Below are 9,739 nucleotides of genomic sequence, written 5' to 3' on the forward strand. Positions count from 1 at the left end.
TGAAAAATAACAATAAAATTGACCGACTCTGGAATACCCTACACAAAATTGGAGACACTTAAAATAACTTTGTAGTTCTTCTAATAATTAAAAATTAAAAATGACTTGTATGAAATATAGGAAAATAATAAATAAATGTAATAATAATCTTAAGAGGTTTTTAAAGTAAATCAAAACTATCTGCAATTCTCTAAATAATTAAAAAAAAATTAAATAGTAGTCTTTAGAGGTTGTCAAAATAGTTCCGAGTTATCTGAGAACTTCTGTAACTTCTGTGCAAAATACAGTTTTCTAACCTTAACAAGAACATATTAGTTCAATATTTTTAGACTATTTTTAACATTCAAATATATTATATAATATAATGTATCTCTTAAATAAATGCATATGAAATGGTTTCAAACATAGCAAAAACATTTTAAATAATTTATATTACATATATAAATTAATCTGGGATTAAAGCACAGTTTCTTTTAAAAACACTTTAATTGTGGACTATAAAAACAGAGGTATATACTCCCTCAGCTGTCCTTTGTGCAGGATATTTAAAGAAAAGCGAAAACGTCAAAAAGAAAATGCCAGCTTTTCTCGCCATATAGAGTTGTTGTTGCTGCCAGAGTTGCCTTAATTTGCGGAATTCAAGACATTTTTGCTTTCATTTGAGATTATGTGCGTATTATAATCCCGCTGGCCATGCGAGTCAAGGATAACAAGTACGCACTCCTCCTGCTGACAGACACATATCTGGCCAAAATCAATACTTGAGGGGGAGGGGGAGGGGTTAACTTGTGTGCAGTCAGAGTTACGCACAGAAATTGAGATAACGCGCCATTAAATATTATGCAGAAACAAAAGACATTTTAATATTGTGCCGACACGTACGCAACGTTATTTGGGTAACTAAATTTTCGTTGCCTCTCTTCTTTTTTTTTCCTACTCGAATGATTGCTCAAAGTTCTAATTGGACTTTAATAAGCAATTGGCTGCCCGACGATGTGCGAGAGCCCCAAAAAAAGCCCCAAGTCAGCAAATGTTAAGCAAGTTAAGCAAATGACGAGCTTAGTGCCAGCGCGGCGCTGCAAAGTATGCTACATTTTTTTTGCAGCCATTGAATCTCAAGAGTTGAGCGAACTTTAAGATGAGGGGTTATTAAAGTCAGGGTCAGGTTGACTTACTCCTTATTATAAGACTAATAATATTTTAGCCAGTTTTGAAATAGCCCTTTAATGTAAAGAGATACAGCTGGGACTTACGTAAATGTTTTGAAAATCGCAGAGAGGGGCGAGTGAGAGTAAAAGCTGCAGCGAGCAACTACGAAAGATTGGCTAAGGGAGAGAGAGAGAGAAAGAGAGAGAGAGTCTTCTTAAGTAGACAGAGTGCTTGGCATATGTGGTTTGTTATCTTGCCAAATGATTCTCTATAAAAGTTTTTTAAATAACCCTTTAATGTAAACTCAGTATTGAGAAACGTTACAACTGGGACTTACGTAAATGTTTTGAAAATCGCAGAGAGGGGCGAGTGAGAGTAATAGATACAGCGAGCAACTACGAAAGTTTGGCTAAAGGAGAGAGAGAGAGATAGAAAAAGAGGTTGACTCGTCTTAATTAGACAGAGTGCTTGGCATATGTGGTTTGTTATCCAGCCAAATGATTCGCTATAAAAATCGCAACACGCGCTTACACTTACACAAAGAGGACACTCCGCGTGTGACCAAAAAACCCGAAATGTTTAGAAACCACAAGAGTACTCCACAATTTGTAAACATGAAAGTGAAATCTATTATATAGCTATTCTATTATTCAAATTCGCTCTAATGGCGCTCAACTCAAAAGGGACACATCATTCAACTGCCGCTCCTCAAAAAACCGCATCAAAGCAACAAAAGCGCCGTCGGCGAACCGTGCAAAGCCGCCGCACTTGAAGGCAGCTTTAAAAAAAAAAGTAGCCGGAGTACTTCAACTGGGTTTTCATTGGTAATTTGCAATGCAGTAGCGGAGGCTTTGCCGTTGAGTAGTTGGCATAATCACTCAAGGCAGCACTGCGAAGAGGTGTGAAATGCATGTATACACTGAGAGAAAAAACTGACAAAATGTCCCAGCTTGAATATTCCCAGCGGGAGAAAAGTACGAATCAACCTAGAAAGCAAAAGAAATGCGAAAGAATTTGGTTTAAGTACAATACACTCAGAGAAAAACCTGGCTCGAAATTACAAAATCTCCCACTTTGAATATTCTTTGAGCAAAATATGAATCAATATTGAATTTAGCTAAGACTTGGTTCAAGTACTTGGTGAAAAGAATTTGCTCACTGCAAATAAGCACAAAACTTTCCCACTTGGAAGCTCAGCATTATTTAATTAACTCTTAAGTTTAGCTATATTATATACACTCAGAGAAAGACCTGGCTCGAAATAAAAAGATCTTTTAAAAAAAAGAAACGAAAGAACTTGGTTTAAGTACTTGTTTCAAGAACTAAGCACAAAATGTTCCCATTTTAAACTTAACATTACTTGATTAAGTCTTGACTTAAGATATTTTGGAATTAATAGAGGTTCATGACAAGAGAATTTAATTTGTAGTTCCTTAGTTTCAGTAAGACGACAACGTTTTCTCCTCGTGTATAGGATTGTATGACAGACATGGCTGTATTTACGTCACGTTCATTTTTAACAGATTTCCACTCGCACAAATGACAGCAGGAGCAGGAGCAGGAGGAGTCCTCGACAGAGGATGGGCAGGACCAAGGCAGGACCGAGGCAGGACCAAGGCGCAACGATATGGAGCCAAATGTCATCAAGTGTCAAGGACTGTGCTCGGCTGTTGAAATGAATGAATTCCTAATTGAGATAAGACTCAAGCTCAGCGACTAGCTCAAGTGAAAAATGAGCCGCAGCAAGTGCCGCACAACAAATCACACACACACACACATACACACACACACACCGCTTAGCTGCAAATTAGTAAAGGCAAACAACACATACTTAAATATATAGCTCGTGTACGGCTGCCGAAATGTGATTATTGGCAAAAACGGAAGCTGACTAAAAAGGCCAAAGGATACACGGTGACCCACAAGGCACACTCAGGCACACTTCCACACACACACTCACACACACCGACACACACACACACAGAGAGGCTGCAATCATTGAAGCGCAGACAAATGCTTTGGTGTTTGTTTATGTCAACAAAGTGTCCTTTGCAATTTCCACACTCGTACTCACATCAATTTCTGATTTGCTCTGCCTCTCTCTTACACTTTGACCCCGCTCATCCTGTTCAATATCCTGTGCAGGAAGTGCACTAAAAGGGGGCCATGCATGTGCGCGCTAAAAACTATCTACTATCGATTATATCAATGTGTGCAGGACTTTTCAACGAGTGTCCTTTAAGCTCAGCTAAGCTACTGGGCACAGACAACTTTCACAGTCGCAGCTCCAGAAGTTTTGATAGAGCTAGTGTAACATCTACTTCATAATAATTTCCTGATAATTGAGTGCATGATCAAAAGTTTCGATCGTATTTTGTATAGAAAATATTGATGCTCCGGATGAAGTCAATTAATCTGACCTTTTACTAGACTCTAAACTCTCAGCTTTCATTCATGAGATTTTCAGAGTCTGACAGGAACAGGATATTAAATCAATTAACCTGATACTTTAATAAATAGAAGGCTCTAATCTCTTTAACCTTTCATTCACGAGATTTTCAAAGATCTCTTCCTTCCTCTTCTCACCTTTAAGGTTGTTACTCTCTGCCCAGGCAAGGTCTGACAGGAACAGGATATCCTTAAATCGCCTCTTGTTTTTGCCTACAACAGCTGCCAGCCGTAAGTCTGTGGCAACAGGCGAGGCGAGGCAAGGACATGGCAGGAGCCCATTTGGCAAACATGTCCTCCAATTGCGACACATTCGATTCGAGCGGAAGACCGTGTGTCTCCCCCACTCGAACGCCAAAAGGAGGACGGAAGTCAAGGTGGAGAGACACAGCCAATCGATATGCAATTGAAAATCAATTTATTGGACAAACAACAAGCTCCTCTTCTCTTTCAACTTGAACTTCAACAATCATCGACATCGTTGAGATACTCGAGGATGCGCTCCTCGATGTAGGGCGCAAAGTGCTGGATGAGTCCGCGAGCGATATTCGCCTGGCTGTCGGACAGAGCACAGATGGTCGTGCCGGTCATGGTCTTGCTGATGACCTCGACAAAGTCGATCATTTGCGGCACAGATTCGCCGCGGGTGAAGTTCTTGAAGATCTCCGGCAGATAGATGGCGCCGTCGCGGCATGGCGTGCACTGTTTGCACGTCTGCTTCATGTAGAACTCGATGCTGCGCTGCATCACGAGCAGCGGGTCGCAATCGTTGCAGACGACTATGATGCCGCCGGTGCCGAGTTCGCTGCCCGCCGCCTCCAAAGCGTCATAGTCCATGAGCACCTCCTCGGCGGCTGCCTGGCCCAAGATTGGGGAGGACAAACCGCCCGGCCAGACGGCCAGCAGATTATTCCAACCGCCGCAAACGCCGCCGGCATGCATCTCGATAATGTCACGGAGCGGCATGGACATCTCCTCCTCTACGGTGCAGGGATGCAGGACATGGCCGCTAATGTTGAACAGCTTGGTGCCGAAATTCTTGTTGCGTCCCAGACTGGTGAACCATTTGGCGCCGCGTCGCAAGATGGTGGGAACGACGGCCAAGGATTCCGTGTTGATGACCGTCGAGGGATGATCGAAGTAGCCCTTCTCGTACAGATAGGGCGGACGCTTGCGGGGACGCGCCAGCTTGCCCATCAGGCAATTGACCAGGGCCGTCTCCTCGCCCGTCAGATAACGATCTCCGCGCTGGACGTGTATCTCGAATTTGATGCCCGTGTCGCACGAGTTGCAGCCAATCAGGCCGTAGCGATAGGCTTCCGCCAGGGCGAACTGCAGATTGCAGGCCTCGTTGTAGAAACGATTCCGTATATAGATGATGCACTTTTCGCAGCCCATGGCAAAGCCTGCCAGCAGGCAGCCCTCGATGATTTTGTGCGGCTCGTGGCGCAGGATTTCGCGATCCTTGCACGTGCCCGGCTCACCCTCGGCACAGTTGAGTATAAGGACTTTCGATTTGCTCTCCGCCTTTTGCAGCGCTTCCCATTTGCTGCCCGCATAGTAACCGCTGCCGCCGCGTCCACGCAGTCCGCTGCGCTTCACCTCGTCCATGATCCACTGCGGGCCCATCTCTAGGAGATCGGCGGTGCGATACCAATCGCCGCGGGCGCAGGCGCCCTTCAGGCGCCAGTCGAGCCGGCCGTACAGATTCTGGAAGATGCGATCGCAATCGGTGAGCGGCCCAAAATCCGTTTTCGTATTCGACAACATCTCCTTGGGCGGAGTCGGCGGCTCGCGTCCACAAGCCTTGCCTGCAGCCGGGCCAGATTTGCCCTTGCCCGGAGCCGGACCTGCTTTAGCCGGCGCCGGGGCAGGCTTGGCCTTCTTACTCATCTTGGCCGCATCCTGGCTGATTTCCCTCAACTCCTTGATCTCCTTGTTTGGCTGAAAGAGCGGCGAGTTGCCCATTTGCCAGCGCCGCAGCAGCAGCAAACCCTTCTGTGGCAATAATAATTGCGTAAACATTCTGTTCTGTGTATTCTGTCTCTAATAGAAATTCTGTGTGTGTTAATTTACAAATTGTGTGCTTGTGTTGTTGTGTTGTGTACAAATAAATAAATTTTCTAAACGAACTCACGTTGACAACATAACAACAGAAATACTGACAGACTCGAGTCGAAGTTCCTAATACACAATATATATTCATTTTAGTCGAATTTTAGTCAAAGTTCGTAATACACATTATATATTATTTTAATCGAAGTTCGTAATACACAATATATATTAAATTTAGGCGAATTTTAGTCAAAGTTCCTAATACACAAAATATATTTATTTTAGTTCGAAGTTCGTAATACACATTATATATTAATTTTAGTCGAAGTTCGTAATACACATTATATATTAAATTTAGTCGAAGTTCCTAATACACATTATATATTTATTTTAGTCAAAGTTCCTAATACACAATATATATTCATTTTAGTCGAAGATCGTAATACACAATATATATTAATTTTATTCGAATTATATATATTAATTTTTGTCGAATTTTAGTCAAAGTTCGTAAAACACATTATACATTAAATTTAGTCGAAGATCGTAATACACATTGTATATTAATTTATGTCAAATATTAGTCGAAGTTCTTGTCGAATTTTATATATTAATTTTAGTCGAATTTTAGTCAAAGTTCGTAATAGACATTATATATTAATTATATACACCTACTAAAGCATCAAGTTATTATCCAACATCTGCTTCATTTGTACAAATTTATTATGTATATCGCCAAATTATCTTCCAACTATCTTCCAAAGCATGATACGCTCATATTGCCATCAAGTTTTCTTCTACCTTTCGGAGGAAAGTCAAAGAAAAGGCTCTTTTTTGATTTGCTCTATTTATCGCCAAGCTATCTTCCAGCTCTCTCCTAGAGAGTCTATATAGAAGTCTATATCTTTTTACGATTAGAGGATATCATAACAAATAGCGAAACAAGCCACAAATGTTTTGATTGATCCAGCCGGATTATTCAATTAGGCCGCGTTGGAATTCTGATTGAAATTTTAATTTATTCTCAAATGTTTTTGTCGTCAAGCCAAAGCAAGGGTCTATTTTCGAAGCATTCCTTTACACATTTTTCACTTACTGTAATTGGGTTTTTCTCTGTGTGCGGTGTATCCAAACATAATTCGGAAATAATCTTTTTTGAAGCACGCCTACACACACACACACACACACACACGCACACTCACACACACCGCAGAGGCAAAAGGGAATTTATGTTTTTTATATACAATATTATATCACAAAATGTGAGCATAAAACAGACGGCGACAAATTGAAGCCAAATGCTACACCGAGGCTCAAAACAGCACAAAACTTTTTACACCCGCCCACGCACACACGCACACGCACACACACACACGCACACACACGTACATGTGATTGTTATCCAGCTGCGTACGTATACGTAATTTTATCTGAATCGACATTTGCTGCCAGTGCAAAGGGGCGCATGGCCATGCCCACCGATTTACTGAAGCAGCAACAACAACAACAACAACAAGAATAAGAAGAAGAACAACAAGAAGACGAGCTCATTTAATTTATGCTTTCATGCGGCAGAGACATTCGCTTTCTAATAAGCAACAAAAGGCATCCCGAAATGGAAGAGTGTATGCAACAGCCGGAGTCAAGGCGAGAACTGAGAACTGAGAACAAGAAGAAGAACAACTGGGAGAAGCATCCAGCATGAAGCATGTGGTGTTGCGTGTGTCAGTGTCAGTGACAGGTGCAAAGGCACAGACGAGGAAGAGGCACAGGTACAGAGGCACAGACTGAGGCTGAGGCACAGGTGCGGCTGCAGGTACAGTCACAGGTGCAAAAGGCGGCACGCACCCGCGCTCTGAACTGTGCTCAATTAGTAGACATTGTCGTACCGTATTTGGAAGGCGTACGCCCCATTCGACCCGCCCCCCGCCCCCGCCACGCCACACAATTTAGAATTGCCGGGCGTCACATGAATGTCAGGCACAAACTTTAAAAACGTTTACCCTTGCCCCTAGAGGATATTTTAAATATGGCATAAAACTAGTTTTTACATATACATAAACTAGCAGAAATTACCAGGCGTTGCACGGTTCAAATGAATAATATGTTTGTTTAATTGAAGCTTTAGATTGACAAACTAATCTAAACAAAAGAAAAATGTTAAATGTAGTTTATTTTTACATTCTTTTCTTTATTCAGTGAATATTATATATTAGCAGAAATTACCAAGCGTTGCACGGCTCAAATGAATAATATTGAAAATGTTTGTTTAATTGAAACTCTAGATTGACAAACTAATCTAAGCAAAAGAAAAATGATAAATGTAGTTTATTTTTACATTCTTTTCTTAATGCAGTGAATATTTTGTAGGGTATCTAAATTTCATTAGCCTGTAGTTGAATGTTTTCCACTACTCGAAAGTGTGCTCTGGCTCTGGCTGATAATTGCGTTTGCCCCGTGGCAGCTGCAAGTTCATTAACAAAATGTTGCAACATCGGCCATTAGCCGATGCAAGATGCAACGCCCGAGTTTGTCATCTGCAATTCAACACGAGCGAGCTTTAGAGCACATTTTGGTTGGGTTCGTTTCGATTTAAAGTCAGAACTAGTTCGAAATTGTCTTCTGTTCCAATAAGTTGCCTGAAAATCAGAGATTCCAAGCAGTAAAGCTTTACTGGGAAAAGAGCTTGGTTAAGAGAAGACAATTCGCAATCAGTTGAAGTCGGGAGAGAGAGAAAGCCTGGAATAGCATTTCCAGCTAAGAGTAGGGGCTTAGCTTGCTTGGACAGGCTTTAAATTTTCCCCAACGGTTCGTTTATTTCCCATCAGTATCTCTTTATCCTTTATCTACTTAACACTCTACTCTGTTGGTAACTTCTTTCTTTCTCCTTTTTCCTATTTATTGTAAGTTAAGATTATTTGTACTATTTTCTCTCCTTCTTAGTTGTGGGCACAGTTAAAAGACCTCCATCGAGAGGCTAGAAGATATAGCTACCAGACTTAAAGAATCTGAATAGTCGCACTCCTCTCTCTCTCTCTTGCTCTCTCTCTCTCTCGCTCTCCTTGAGCCAGCATCTTATGTAATCATATCCCTTTTACTTGGCAACAAAGGAAATTCAATCGATTTAAACTAAAAATATCTTGAATCGCTCGCTGATTATGTCGTACAAACAAACATATTCCCAGTTCTTGGCCAAGTCTGGGAACTGGGAATTGGTCCCCATCACAAAATAGCACAAACTGGCTTTGACAGGCATTAGGGGGCACATTCGCCACATGGTTTATTTTTAGCCAAAGTCAAGCTAAAGTGCGCCGACAAGTGGGATTCACTGTCAAGGAACGTAGCAGTTTTTTCGCAGCATTTTATGGCTAATTTATGGCACACACAATAATAAACTCTAGGGTCGAGCAGAAGGTGTGAAAATGTGTACAATTTACTTTGTGGATTTGTCTTTGTATTTGTGTGTTGTATATTCTGCCCAAGCTCTACCCCCCCCCCCTCCTTCACCCCTCCCTTCATTTAGTTGCCCCACTTGACTTCAATTTGTTTAGTTTATGGTCGACATTTGTTTTGCTTTAGCTGATTTCATTATTATTATTATTATTTTATGGTCATTTTGTGGCGTTTTATAACACTGGCTTTTTGGCTGCCCCTAATGCTAATTCACTCGCTCGCTCTCTCTGTCTCTCCCTCTCTCTTCCTCTCTCTCGCTCTCCTTCTCCCTCTTTATCTTGCTCTGGCAAGCATGCAGCTGGCATAAAAAACAGCAGTGCATACTTTTCGTGCGCACTGTGAACGTGAGTGCAGCAACAACAACAGAAATATAAACAAAAACAGCAACAAAAAATAGCGAAATGCACAGAGATTAAGTCTAATGGAGTGCCCTGTGCAATAGGCACTAAAAAGGTGGCTTAATCTCAACCTTATATGAGGGAGGAGTAGGAGGAAGAGTAGGAGGAGGAGGGGGAGGAGTAGGAGGAGGGTTGGCTATCCCCTCCCGGTAAATACTTGCATACATATAGAGAAAGTCATGTAAGTGTGAGAAGCAAGTGAAGGTGGAAAGAGCAATGGGAAAAACTATTTAGTA

At 41.7% G+C, this 9,739-nt stretch overlaps 1 protein-coding gene across 1 annotated transcript; it reads right to left on the reverse strand.

Annotated features, from left to right (window-relative positions):
- Positions 1-3,998: 3,998 nt before the first annotated feature.
- ND-51L2 (NADH dehydrogenase (ubiquinone) 51 kDa subunit-like 2) lies at positions 3,999-5,727 on the reverse strand. The gene has a single exon (XM_064692204.1). The coding sequence runs from the start codon at positions 5,620-5,622 to the stop codon at positions 4,060-4,062; it is 1,563 nt and encodes a 520-aa protein (XP_064548274.1). The 5' UTR covers positions 5,623-5,727; the 3' UTR covers positions 3,999-4,059.
- Between the last annotated feature and the right edge of the window lie 4,012 nt (positions 5,728-9,739).

This window comes from Drosophila montana, unplaced genomic scaffold, assembly GCF_035044405.1.
Source record: "Drosophila montana isolate Dmon_TW-CO22-7 unplaced genomic scaffold, ASM3504440v1 contig_3529_1, whole genome shotgun sequence".
Classification (NCBI taxonomy): Eukaryota; Metazoa; Arthropoda; class Insecta; order Diptera; family Drosophilidae; genus Drosophila; species Drosophila montana.